The sequence below is a fragment of the Narcine bancroftii genome, chromosome 1 (assembly GCF_036971445.1).
Source record: "Narcine bancroftii isolate sNarBan1 chromosome 1, sNarBan1.hap1, whole genome shotgun sequence".
Taxonomy (NCBI): Eukaryota; Metazoa; Chordata; class Chondrichthyes; order Torpediniformes; family Narcinidae; genus Narcine; species Narcine bancroftii.
The window spans coordinates 470,775,471-470,789,049 of NC_091469.1; the positions used below are offsets into that span (position 1 = coordinate 470,775,471).

At 45.4% G+C, this 13,579-nt stretch overlaps 1 protein-coding gene across 11 annotated transcripts in view; it reads right to left on the bottom strand.

Moving 5' to 3' along the window:
• The window catches only part of ube3c (ubiquitin protein ligase E3C), a 194,879-nt gene that overhangs the window by 87,497 nt on the left and 93,803 nt on the right, over positions 1-13,579 (bottom strand). For all 11 annotated transcript variants that reach the window (XM_069914741.1, XM_069914747.1, XM_069914744.1 and 8 more), the window contains one exon: positions 10,611-10,843. In XM_069914741.1, coding sequence (XP_069770842.1) covers positions 10,611-10,843 — 233 coding nt within the window. The remainder of the gene's footprint in view (positions 1-10,610; positions 10,844-13,579) is intronic.

The window sequence follows — 13,579 nt, forward strand, 5'->3', positions numbered from 1 at the left end:
ATGAGATCATTGTTTCTTGATCCCTATTACAGACAATCTGGCCACACTCATTCAAATGATACACACAAAAGGTGGAGCTTCAATTATAACTTCCACTGTAGACTGAACGTGCACTTAAAGGGTAAGGAGCCCAGCAGAAACTTTACACAAGGAAGAAGCATTGAGGGGGAAAAAAAAAATCAGATCATCAATCACCATAATTCTGTATTAAGAGTGACTAGAACCATTTTCATTTAGTACAATATATACTGTGGATGCTGTGATACAATTAGTTTCGTCAGCCACCTGCTGTATTGCATCTTTTACAAGGACTAATAAGAAAGCTCAGAAAACAGTGGCCTGGCAAAATAAAGCTAAGTCATTGAATCACACTGTTTTATTAAGGTAGCATCTCAAAGCAGGTGGCAGTAAAGGGGATAATTTTAACCCACTTTCTTCAAGTCAAGAGACCAAATCAGTCACCACCCTGCACCACCACCCTCCTCAGCCTGGCAGGACTTGATCTCACTCTTACTTAATAACTTCTCCTTTGACTTATCGCACTTTCCTCAAATCAAAGGAGTAGCCGTGGGAATCCACATAGGTCCCAGCTAGCTACGCCTGCCTGTTTGTGGATTTGGGGGAGCAATCCATGCTGCAAGCCGACACAGGCAAGACAACTCAACTTCACCTCCGCTCTATTGATGACTAATTGGGGCTACCTCATGCCTCGTCAATTTCATTCACTTTGAGGTGGAAGCTGACAGCGAAGTAAATCCATCTCAAATCTGTCTAATCCATCCCTGGCAACACTCTCCTCTTTCTTGATCTCTCTCTCTCTCTCTCTCCATCTCAGGAGACAAGCTTTCCACAGACATATTTTACAAACCCACCAACTCCCACAACTATCTCAACTACACTTCCTCGCACCAGTCCCCTGCAAGGATTCTATTCCCTTCTCACAATTTCTTCAACTACGCTGCATGTTTCCAAGATTAGGTCTTCCAGTCCAGATCATCTGAAATGTCCATCTTCCACAAACATGGCTTCCCCTCCACCACCATCAACTCAGCCCTTACCCAATCTCCTCTATTTTTCCACTCATCTGCCCTGGGCCCCTTCTGCCCCAGATATTTAAAAAAAAACCACAGGATTCCCCTTGTCCTTACCTACCACCCCACCAGTCTCCGCATCCAACACATTATTTCTTCGTAATTTCTGCCACCAACAACAGGATCTCATCAATAAATAGATCTTCCCTCTCTGCCTTCTGTAGAGACCACTCCCTCCATGACTCCCTCATTCACTCATCCCTCCCCACCAATCACAACCCTCCCCCAGCACCTACCCCTGTTGCCGCAGGAAGTGCCACATTTTTGCCCACACCTCTTCCCTCACCACCACCATATGGGGACCCAAACAGTCCTTTCAAGTGAAGCAACACTTCACTTGTGTATCCACAGGAGTGATCTACTGCATCTGGTGTTCCCTTTGTGGCCTTCTCTACATCGGAGAGACTGGATGCAGACTGGGAGGTCACTTGGCTGAGCACCTTTGCTCGGTCCACATCAGTGACAGGGATCTCCCATTGGCCCAACCACTTCAATTCCAAGCCACACTCCCATGCTCAAATCTGTCAATGGCCTCATTACTATCCCACTAAGGCCACCTCTAAATTGGAGGAGTAGCACTTGATTTCCCGTCTGGGCCCTCCCCAACCGGATGGCATCAGCATTGACTTCTCCGGTTTCTGCTAGCCTGCCTCTCTCCCCTTTCCCATTCCCTTCTTTCCTCCAGCCCTACCACCCCCCCCCCCTCACCCTCCATTCATAGAACCGTCCCTCTGGCCCTGCTTGCTGGTGTGCAATTCCTTCTTTATCCACCTATTAGCTCCTACCTTTGGGACTGTGCTACTCTCCCTGCCCCTCGCCCCACCATTTTGTTCGTGAGCCTGTCAACATTGTTTCTTATGTTGATTAAAGGCTCAAGCCTGAAACATTGGTTATGTACCTTTATGTACACTGTTTGACCACCTGAGTTTCTCTGGCATTGTGTTTTTACTTCAACCAGTGTCTGCAGACTTTCATCTTTTACTCCTATAATTTTAACCCCATTTTGAGAGTGCTGGAGACATCCACATGCAGTTTGTTGTTCTATGAAATTCCATGGAAAGCAAGATGATTGACCAATTAACTGACAATCTTAGCCAAAGAAACCACTACCAAAGTGCAGCATCTAAAGTACAAATACAAGACTAGAAAATGTTTTGCTACATGCAACACTCGCATTCAAATTGGAAGTAATATTAAATATTTCTTGCTTTTCACTCTGCAATAAATTGACAATTATTCTGCTGGACAAACACTCCTCTCGACAAACCTGACAGTGCCTCAGTCCCACACTTCCTCCTTCTATCTTTTACCTAATATCTACAAACAGAACTATCCTGGCAGGCCTGTTGCTTCCATCTGTTCTTGCCCCACTGAACTCATCTCCTCATGGATTGACTCTATCCTTGTCCAGCCCCTTCTCAATTACATCCAAGATACCTCCCATGCTCTTCACCACTTTGTGACAACTTCCAATTCCCTGGTCCCTCCTTTCTTCTCTTCACCATGAATGTGCAGTCTCTGAACACTTCCCCACCTTCTCCCTGGAACAATGCTCTAACCAGTTTCTCTCACCAATACTCTTACCTGCCTGGCAGAACTTGTTCTCTAGCTTCAAATCAAAGGTGCAGAATTGGCACTTGCATGGTCCCAGTTATGCCTTCCTTTTTGTTGGCTATGTGAAAGTCTTTGTTCTGAACCAAAACACAGTATCACCCTCCAATTCCTCCTGGGTCACACTGATGGCTGCATTGGGGCTGCTTCCTGCAGCCATGCAGAACGTGCCAATTTTAACATTTGCTAATAATCTTCACCCCACTGAAATTCATTTGGAGCATTTTTATCACTTTTCTCCCCCTCCTAAATCAGTCTCCACCCGAGGAGATGCGCTATATCCTAACATTCACTACAAACCCACCACCTGAATAGCTACCTCGATTACACTTCCTCCCACCTTGTTTCCTGTAAAGATGCCATCGTTTTCTCCCAGTTTCTCTGCCTCCACTGCATCTCGTCTCAAAGTGAAGCCTTCCATTCCTGGGCATTTGAAATTGCTTCCTTTTTTAAACTATGCAGCTTTGCTACGACCACAGTCAATAGAGCAATCTCCTGCATTTCCTCAATTTCTTTAAATCCTACTCTGAATGTTCCTCCCTCCAAACAGAACAGGCCTTTAACACCTTCTCTGTATGTACTCTGTATTTTTGGACGTGAAATTTTAATGTTAATAAAAATATTGAAAAAGGACTTTATTCCTTGGAGCAAAGAATGGAGATTTGATCAAAGTTTACAAGATTATGAGGGATATAGACAATCAGAACTAATATTGAAAATTTCTAGCGTTTCACGCTGCAATAAACTAACAATTATTCTGCTGGACACACAATCCTCTCTACAGACCTGACAGTGCTTCAATCCCACTTGGGTGCGAGTAAGATTTTTCCATTTAGATTGGGGGAGATAAATACGAGAGGTCATAGTTTTAAGTTTGAAGGGGAAAGGTTTCGGGGGAACATTAGGGGAAAGTTCTTTACTCGGAGTGGAGGGAGTGTGGAATCTGATGTGGTGAATGCAGATTCTATCTTAAGTTTTAAGAATAAATTGCAGAGATATATGGATGGGAGAGGTCTGGAGGGTTATGAAATGGGGGCAGGTCAGTGAGACTAGAGGAATAGTGGTCAGCACATAATAGAGGGGCCAAGTAGCCTGTTTTCTGTGCTGTAGTGGTCTATGGGTTCTCCACATCATTCTTTCATTTCTTCCTGCTGCAATTAAACCCCACCACCAGACACATCTACCCATCCTGTTCTGCCTTGCATAAGGAGGCCCTTGTCCACTCATCCCTTCCCACCATGGTACTTTCCCCTGCATTGCAGGAAGTGCCACACCTCAAAGTTCAGATTTACCGTCAGACTACATACATGACACAAACAACCTTGAGATTCTTTTTCCTGTGGGCCAGGCTGAATTTCAACCTATGGGTAATTGATAAAGAGAGAAATGTAAACAAAGAAAGAAATGTAAACAAACTGACTGCAATATTCAGTAATAAAATTTTTTTACACCTTCTCTCATAACATCATCCAGCATCCAAAACAGATCTTCTATGCAAAATAAAGATTCACATGCACCTCCTCAAACCCCATCTACTACATTTGGCACTCCTGATGAAACCTCCTCTACATCAGTGAGATGAAGCACAGTCCTGAGGATCATTTTGCAGAACATCTGCCCTCTGTCCACAGTGGTCTGAAGCCCATGGGGAATGCCATTTCAACTTCCTTTCCCACACCAACCTGACTATCCTGGGCATTCTCCACTGCCAGTCTTGCTCCTCCGACCCAGTCCTCTCTCTGCGAAAGGCTCCAGCTCGAAATGTCGACCATTATTTTTCTCCCACTGATGCTGCTTTGAACCACTTGAGGTTCTTCAGCAGATTGTGATTAACTCACAATTGTTATAGTTCTGAAACAACATTTTTTTGAACATTCGATCCCCACATATTGGTCTTTCCTCATTTGAGTGATTCAGATTGCTGCCAACCCATAGTTGATCATAAATATGTGTTTTGAATCATTTTCCTCATTCCTTCCTTGTTTCACTATATTCTTCACAACTATAGTTTCCAGCATTTGTTTTGCACATAATTTATTTAAAAAATCAATTTGTGAAAGATGACAGGAACAAGGAAAAAATTATTCTATACTGTACTTTATTGTACTGTATACTTACTGTACTGTACTTGAGTATTTTACCCAAGCTAACCTCAAACAACAACTGCAGCATTTATTTTTGGTACATAACAGCGTAAATTCCTAAATAAAACAAGGTTGCAATGTTCTATCAAGTTAAAAGCAGAATTACTCTTATGCAAAAAGAGTCAGGACACAGACTAAATTGATACTAAATTGCAGGATCAAGTAGCTTTGAGGCAGTGGTCACCAGCAATCTCTTTTTGAAAATGATATACTGTAGTCAATTGCTACAAAAAAAACCACACAAACTCATAGTGTGGGAGGATAAGGTCAGAGATTTATTGAGGCTAGAAAGGCTCCTGTCATACAGTTGAAGTTTCCATTCGTTGGTTTGATTGGCTGACATCAGCCGCAAATAACAATAGCGGGTGGGAACATTCTTGCATGTGAATACCCTTCTTCCCCAGCCTGTTGATCTGTTAGCTGGTACATGGTCAGTGCCATTTTAGGGTTGCTGGTCTTGTACTGCTCCAGCTTTCAACCGCGCCGGTTTGCTGCGTTAAGGGACATGTTACAGTGGGTTACGCTGCTGTTTACTACCGCAATGGCAAGCCGCCACAATACACTCAATATTTAATGATTTCCAAGTATTTGAAAAGATAGAGTGTTTCCTAGGAGGTCAGAATGGGAGAGAAACCTTAAAGTACATAGCCAAGCAGAATTTGCAAGTCAAAGAGTTGCTGCAGCACTTGTACATGTTTATCCTGGACAATGAGATGCCAATCAAATGGTGGGGAAATCCAGCATGATATGGAGACTGGTGGGGTGGAAAGAGAACTCAATCCCAAGGGTTGCAGAAATTGAGAAAGAGAGAGAGTGTGTGTGTGTGTGTATAGAGAGAGTGTGTAGAGTGTGTGTGTATAGAAAGAGTGTGTATAGAGTGTGTGAAGAGAGAGTGTGTGTGTGTGTGTAAATATATAGATTGTGTAGAGTGTGTATATAGATTGAGCGTGCAGAGAGAGAAAGCATGCAGAGAGAGAGGGCGGGCGTGCAGAGCGAGAGGGCGGGCGTGCAGAGCGAGAGGGCGGGCGTGCAGAGCGAGAGGGCGGGCGTGCAGAGGGAGAGGGCGGGCGTGCAGAGGGAGAGGGCGGGCGTGCAGAGGGAGAGGGCGGGCGTGCAGAGCGAGAGGGCGGGCGTGCAGAGCGAGAGGGCGGGCGTGCAGAGCGAGAGGGCGGGCGTGCAGAGCGAGGGCGGGCGTGCAGAGAGGGAGGGCGGGCGTGCAGAGAGGGAGGGCGGGCGTGCAGAGAGGGGGCGGGCGTGCAGAGAGGGGACGGGCGTGCAGAGAGGGGGCGGGCGTGCAGAGAGGGGGCGGGCGTGCAGAGAGGGGGCGGGCGTGCAGAGAGAGGGCGGGCGTGCAGAGAGAGGGCGGGCGTGCAGAGAGGGAGGGCGGGCGTGCAGAGAGGGAGGGCGGGCGTGCAGAGAGGGAGGGCGGGCGTGCAGAGAGGGAGGGCGGGCGTGCAGAGAGGGAGGGCGGGCGTGCAGAGAGGGAGGGCGGGCGTGCAGAGAGGGAGGGCGGGCGTGCAGAGAGGGAGGGCGGGCGTGCGTGCGTATAGCGTGCGTGCGTATAGCGTGCGTGCGTGTAGAGAGAGTGCGTGCGTGTAGAGAGAGTGCGTGCGTGTAGAGAGAGTGCGTGCGTGTAGAGAGAGTGCGTGCGTGTAGAGAGAGTGCGTGCGTGTAGAGAGAGTGCGTGCGTGTAGAGAGAGTGCGTGCGTGTAGAGAGAGTGCGTGCGTGTAGAGAGAGTGCGTGCGTGTAGAGAGAGTGCGTGCGTGTAGAGAGAGTGCGTGCGTGTAGAGAGAGTGCGTGCGTGTAGAGAGAGTGCGTGCGTGTAGAGAGAGTGCGTGCGTGTAGAGAGAGTGCGTGCGTGTAGAGAGAGTGCGTGCGTGTAGAGAGAGTGCGTGCGTGTAGAGAGAGTGCGTGCGTGTAGAGAGAGTGCGTGCGTGTAGAGAGAGTGCGTGCGTGTAGAGAGAGTGCGTGCGTGTAGAGAGAGTGCGTGCGTGTAGAGAGAGTGCGTGCGTGTAGAGAGAGTGCGTGCGTGTAGAGAGAGTGCGTGCGTGTAGAGAGAGTGCGTGCGTGTAGAGAGAGTGCGTGCGTGTAGAGGGAGTGCGTGCGTGTAGAGAGAGTGCGTGCGTGTAGAGAGAGTGCGTGCGTGTAGAGAGAGTGCGTGCGTGTAGAGAGCGTGCGTGCGTGTAGAGAGCGTGCGTGCGTGTAGAGAGCGTGCGTGCGTGTAGAGAGAGTGCGTGCGTGTAGAGAGAGTGCGTGCGTGTAGAGAGAGTGCGTGCGTGTAGAGAGCGTGCGTGCGTGTAGAGAGCGTGCGTGTAGAGAGCGTGCGTGTAGAGAGCGTGCGTGCGTGTAGAGAGCGTGCGTGCGTGTAGAGAGCGTGCGTGCGTGTAGAGAGCGTGCGTGCGTGTAGAGAGCGTGCGTGCGTGTAGAGAGCGTGCGTGCGTGTAGAGAGCGTGCGTGCGTGTAGAGAGCGTGCGTGCGTGTAGAGAGCGTGCGTGCGTGTAGAGAGCGTGCGTGCGTGTAGAGAGCGTGCGTGCGTGTAGAGAGCGTGCGTGCGTGTAGAGAGCGTGCGTGCGTGTAGAGAGCGTGCGTGCGTGTAGAGAGCGTGCGTGCGTGTAGAGAGCGTGCGTGCGTGTAGAGAGCGTGCGTGCGTGTAGAGAGCGTGCGTGCGTGTAGAGAGCGTGCGTGCGTGTAGAGAGCGTGCGTGCGTGTAGAGAGCGTGCGTGCGTATAGAGAGCGTGCGTGCGTATAGAGAGCGTGCGTGCGTATAGAGAGCGTGCGTGCGTATAGAGAGCGTGCGTGCGTGCGTATAGAGAGCGTGCGTGCGTGCGTATAGAGAGCGTGCGTGCGTGCGTATAGAGAGCGTGCGTGCGTGCGTATAGAGAGCGTGCGTGCGTGCGTATAGAGAGCGTGCGTGCGTACAGAGAGCGTGCGTGCGTGCGTATAGAGAGCGTGCGTGCGTATAGAGAGAGTGGGGAGAGTGGGTGTATAGAGAGAGAGTGGGGGCGGGTGGGTGAATAGAGAGAGAGTGGGGGGGTGGGTGGGTGTCTTCGGGGTGGGGGGGGGGGGGGGGCGGGTGGCTATGTCCGGGGCGGGTGGGTGTGTCCGGGGGGGAGGTGACCGGGGTTGGGTGGGTGTGTCCGGGGGTCGGGGTTGTGTCCGAGGGTGGGTGGGTGTGTATGGGGATGTGTCTGGGGGCGCACGCGCGTGTGTGTGTGTGACAGTTCTGTCAATTATAGCTCTGAAGGGGAGCTACAATTCAGGAAGGAGGAAGAGAGCGCAGAGGCACCTATGGGACTAGTCTTACTAGACCTTTCAAAGTGCAAGGAAGTAAAGTTAAAATAATTGTGGGAGCTGGCAATTTCTTGTGATAGATGTCTGTCACGAACCCATCCCAAGAAAAGAGGAGGAATAGAATATTAAGAGAAGAATTTGGACCACTGCCTGACCCCCCAACATTTCCGACAGGAACAGCCTTTAGCGGCTTTCATTCATGCTCTTGTTCTTTAACTGCTTTCATTAACCTGACAATGATGTGACTTCATCTGCAGTTACGCCCACAGCAACTCAGATATGCCCTTATCTGGCTATTTTTCCTCCACTCTCTCTGCAACATTAATGGTTTTCCTCTCTTCCAGTTATGCCATTTGGTCCTTGATCTGAAACATTAACTATTTCTACTACAAATGCTTTCTGGTTTGGAGTATTTTCTCTTTTTTACGTTCATTATGATGCTTGATGAATGCACCAATTAAGCAGTGGGAAAGCATTCAACAAAAAGGAACAAAAGTATTCTATCTTATTCCAATACAGGTTGTCCTTCTTTAATCCAGCGAAGTTGGGACCTGGCCATTGCCAGACCACAGAAAATGTCAGAAAACAGAACTTGACCCCTATATAAATATATCAAATTTAGAGCAAAGCTTAAAATAGGAAATAATACAGTGGAACGGCAGTTAGTGTAGTGGTTAGCGCATCGCCTTTACAGCGCCAGCGATCGGGACTGGGTTTGAGTCCAACGCTGTCCATAAGGAGTTTGTACGAATGGTAACAGATTAAAATGTGCCAGATCACGGTAGTTGCCAGACCAAAGAGCGCCAGTAAAGAGAGGTACAACCTGGGCTTAAATCAGAAGACAAAAACAAATTGATTCTTATTTTATAACAGTAAATTCAATTACATAGTGGAAGATTTACAGAATAAGTTTGAGATAAGCATGAAAAAGAAGTGCGATGTGATATTTCTAAAATATTTTCAGATTTAAAAATAGCAACTGGTCTAATCAGTAAAAGGTTGATGCCATTTTTTACAGGTGAATCCATTCAGTCCAAGATAAATTATGATACTCATGGAAGCAGTTTGAAATTAATATTTCATTTTAGGTTATTTGCCAAGCTACCTAGTAATTCAGAAAATGCAAAAGATTAATTTATACAAAACAATGGAGAAGGTAATGGAGTCTTTTCCACTATCCTTTAAAATTTTTGCTGATGCTATACCCTGTCCAAACTTGTACAAAATCTATGCATTACAGTCTTTGACAATGTGCAATTATTGAGCATCTATTGCTCAACCATACTACCAACCAGTGAAATACAAGTCAAGCATTCTTGGTGGAATGTAACATTCATGCCATAGAGTTCCAAAAGAAAATCCAGCCTTCTCCCCTTGACATTCAATGCAATTAGAATTATGGAATCTCCCACTATCAATATCCCTGGACCAGTGAACTGAAATTCAGTTGCAAGGCTCAAGTTTAAGTGTAAATTTTTAAGTTTATTGTCACAAAATATAGAGTACAGTCCAAAGGTTTCTTCAACATTACTGTACATTATACAGTAAAAAGCACAATTTAGCATATGGGATTAGAATTAAAAGGAGTATCAATTTGCACAAATATCAAAAAAGCAGAATGATAGCACTGTTATGGGTTCAGTCAGAAGCCTGATAACTACAGTATGGGAAGGAAAAGTCTGAAGGTGCTAGTTTTCCCACTACATGCCTTCTCCGTGATGGGAGGAAGGAAAAGAGAGCGTTTTCAGGGCAAGATGGGTCTTTCAACATTCTGGCTGTCTTTCCAAGGCAGCAGGAAGTGTAGATCAAGTCCATGAGGATATCTTGGCATCATACCACTCGACTCTCAATCTCTTCCCTGTATTCCACTGCATCATTATTTGATATCCAGCTCACATGGTGTGGTCTACAAATTTGCAGAGGGAGTTAGAATGGCGTTTAGCTGCTTTGTCGTGGGGGCAGAGGGAATAAAGTGTGATGCAATATTCTCCACCAGCTTCAATTATAGTCAAGAAGCTGAATACCACACAGGGCAGATATCCCAGTTGATAGGCATCCCATCTACAACCATGCACTCACTCCTCCCCTGGTGAACAGTAACAACAGTCTGTACAATGTACAAGATGTATTGGAGTTACTCACAACTCTTTAGAAAACACTTTCCAAACTCTCAGCACCACAACCTAGACGTTGCCCTCCAAGCCACACACCAACCTGACTTGGAAACATATCGTCAATCCATCAAAATCCTGGAACTCCTTTCCTAATGTCCACAAGGGTTTAGAGGGAAGACAAGTAAATGCTGGCGCAGCCTACAATGCCTGCATCCCTTGAAGAAAATAAAAATGATCGAAGCAAAAATTTGTGATGGATGCAAGAGCAAAATAAACTGATTTCAAAATATTTGTTGTATTTATGATAGAAATAAAAATGTCACAAATTTTATTTACATTTTCCAACTCTCTACTGTACCTTAAAAAGTTGAATCCATCTTTTCCTCTCAGCCTCAATTCGCTCTTGCATTTCTGCATTAGTGCGAACACCAATGCTTTTGAATGCTACAATATACTCCTCACGAACCTCTGGTTTCGTTTCTGGATATGCCAGATGAATTATTCCAAGGCAAGCATCACGGAGACAACGAGATAATGTTACTAACTCCCTTAAAGTGAACGGCATCATTGTAACTGTTTGTTGACCCACACCTAAAGAAGTAAAAATTACAACATTACTGAGATTCATCACCCATATTTTCAAGATAACTGTCAAGTTCTTGTTGAGAAAATAGCCTGTGGATATATTTCCCCTTTTAATGGTTGATCAATTCATGTAATTTAAACATTTTGTACAGCCAGCTTGGAATTTCTCAGCTATATTCTCCTTAGAACGAAGGGAAATTTAAAATCATGAACCATTTAGATATACACAGTCCACGGGTTATAGACATTCGGGTTACGAACAACTCACACACGAACGGGCTGTTCCCCAAATGGCACGTGCACATTATGTTACCTCACGAATGCTAAATAAGAACTGTAAACACGTGTGCCACCTTACGTACAAATTCGGCTTATGAACAGACCCAGGTAACAGAACTCATTCGTAACCTGTTAGGTCTGCTTTGTTCATGAATGAGTGAGACAAACACCAGGCTGAGTCGAAATCAGGGTTCTTTGTTCTTTATTACCGGATTGTAACACTTGCGACTAACCATGTTAGTCGGAGAATGCATTCTGCCGTTATCAGCAAAATGGTGATTTTTTATACCCTTGGATACATGCTTAGAACATCATCATATCATTACTTGTCCAATGACTAAAACTGTTGCTATCCTTTCCCTGCTAGCTTCCTGCCTCTCAATCCATCAATGTCTCTCTTATCTTGTAAGTACAAGGATGCATTCACATCTTGTTACAGCCCTGTACAGGGTAACTCCTTACACATTCCCATCTCATGATGTTTTACCTTACAAACCTGAGGACTGCCTAAGAGAAATGGTTTCAATGGCTAAATAGAGCAAAACTTTGGGGCCAGGTGCAGATTTTTCAGACTATTAAATAGTACTCCTGTAATATACCAACAGAATTTTAATGTACTTTTTAGATGCAATACTGTATTAAATTTTCATTTGAGAAAGGGAGGAAGAGAAACAAAACCTGACGAGCATAAAGGGAATGTAGGAACAGGGCACAAATAATCTTAATAGGAGTGTATGAGTGAGACCTCGCTGAATTAAAAGTGAGTGCCAGAAATTGCACCAGATGCTGAACCGTCAGGATTTTTAAATGATCAGAGTTTTATAGTGAATTCATACTAAGGCACAGAATAAATGTGCTAAATATTGACTATCATTGCCATTGATTTCTTATCAAATGTCAGTAATGATAAACAAAATCAGAGAATTTTGGAAGCAACACCAAGTTGACAATTTCAGTCAAGGACTACCTCCCCCTCCCCCCACCCCCAACAACTAAAATATAATTGTTTACCCATTCTTAAAATTCTGACACTGTTTGACCTGCAAAGAACTTGCAGCAATTTTATTTTGTTTTGGATTTCCACCAACTGCCCCAGTAGTTACTGAATGTGTCTATTAATTACTTTTCTCTATAAATAAAAATGCTTAAAGAATATGCCTTGGTATTTTATGCTTCTAACCTAGTTGCCCACCAACTAATCGGCACAATTTTCTGCTAAAATTCCCATTATCACAGATGAGGGATTTCAGATCATTCAATTCACTTCCCAGAAAGAGACAACTCCAAGCACAGGATACAGAAATTGGGCCTTGGACCTGACAACACTACAGCTGCAGAACAAAAGATGTGTGTGTGTTTTAAAACTAGGTATACTTCTTGTCATGCCATTCCAGAATAGTTAAAGCAGTAGAGAAGCACAAAAGCTGCATAGACTGGAATCATGAGTAGACAAAGCAATGCTGAAGGAACTCAGTAGGTCAGACCATAAACTTGAATAGAAATGGTTAGCCCACAAGGATAGAAATGGTTAGTCAAGATTTTGGGCACTGGAAATTCACCCATGTCCTGTACAAAAAAAGATTCAACATGATGAATTACCACCCCCTGCCTACTCTAAAATCATTTGGCTGAGTAAAAAGGGGGGTAGAGAAAAAGCGGGGAATTATCGGCCGGTGAGCCTTACATCAGTAGTGGGCAAAATGATGGAATCCATTATTAAGGATGTAATAGCGGAGCATATGACTAGCAGAGAAGGGATCGGACAGAGTCAACATGGATTTACAAAAGGTAAATCGTGCTTGACAAATCTATTGGAATTCTTTGAGATGGTGACAGGTAAAATAGATGGGGGAGAGCCAGTGGATGTGGTGTACCTGGACTTCCAAAAGGTCTTCGATAAGGTCTCGCATAAACGACTGGCTTACAAAATCAAGGCTCATGGGATTGGGGGCAAAGTATTGATGTGGATTGAGAACTGGCTGGCAGGTAGAAGACAGAGAGTTGGGATAAATGTCTCATTTTCTGAGTGGCAGGCGGTGACCAGTGGGGTGCCACAGGGATCTGTACTGGGACCCCAGCTGTTCACAATTTACATTAATGATCTGGATGAGGGGATTGGATGTAATATCTCCAAATTTGCAGATGACACTAAGCTAGGAGGGGTTGTGTGCAAGGAAGAGGGGATCAGGAAGCTCCAGTGTGATTTGGATAAATTGAGGGACTGGGCAGATCCATGGCAAATGCACTACAATGTGGATAAATGTGAGGTTATCCACTTTGGTAATACAAACCGGAGGGCAGATTACTATTTGAATGGCAATAAATTAAGAGATGGGGAAGTGCAGAGAGACCTAGGAGTACTTGTACATCATTCTCTGAAGGCGAGCATGCAGCTACAGCAGGCGGTTAAAAAGGCAAATGGTATGTTGGCCTTCATATCAAGAGGGTTTGAGTCTAGGAACA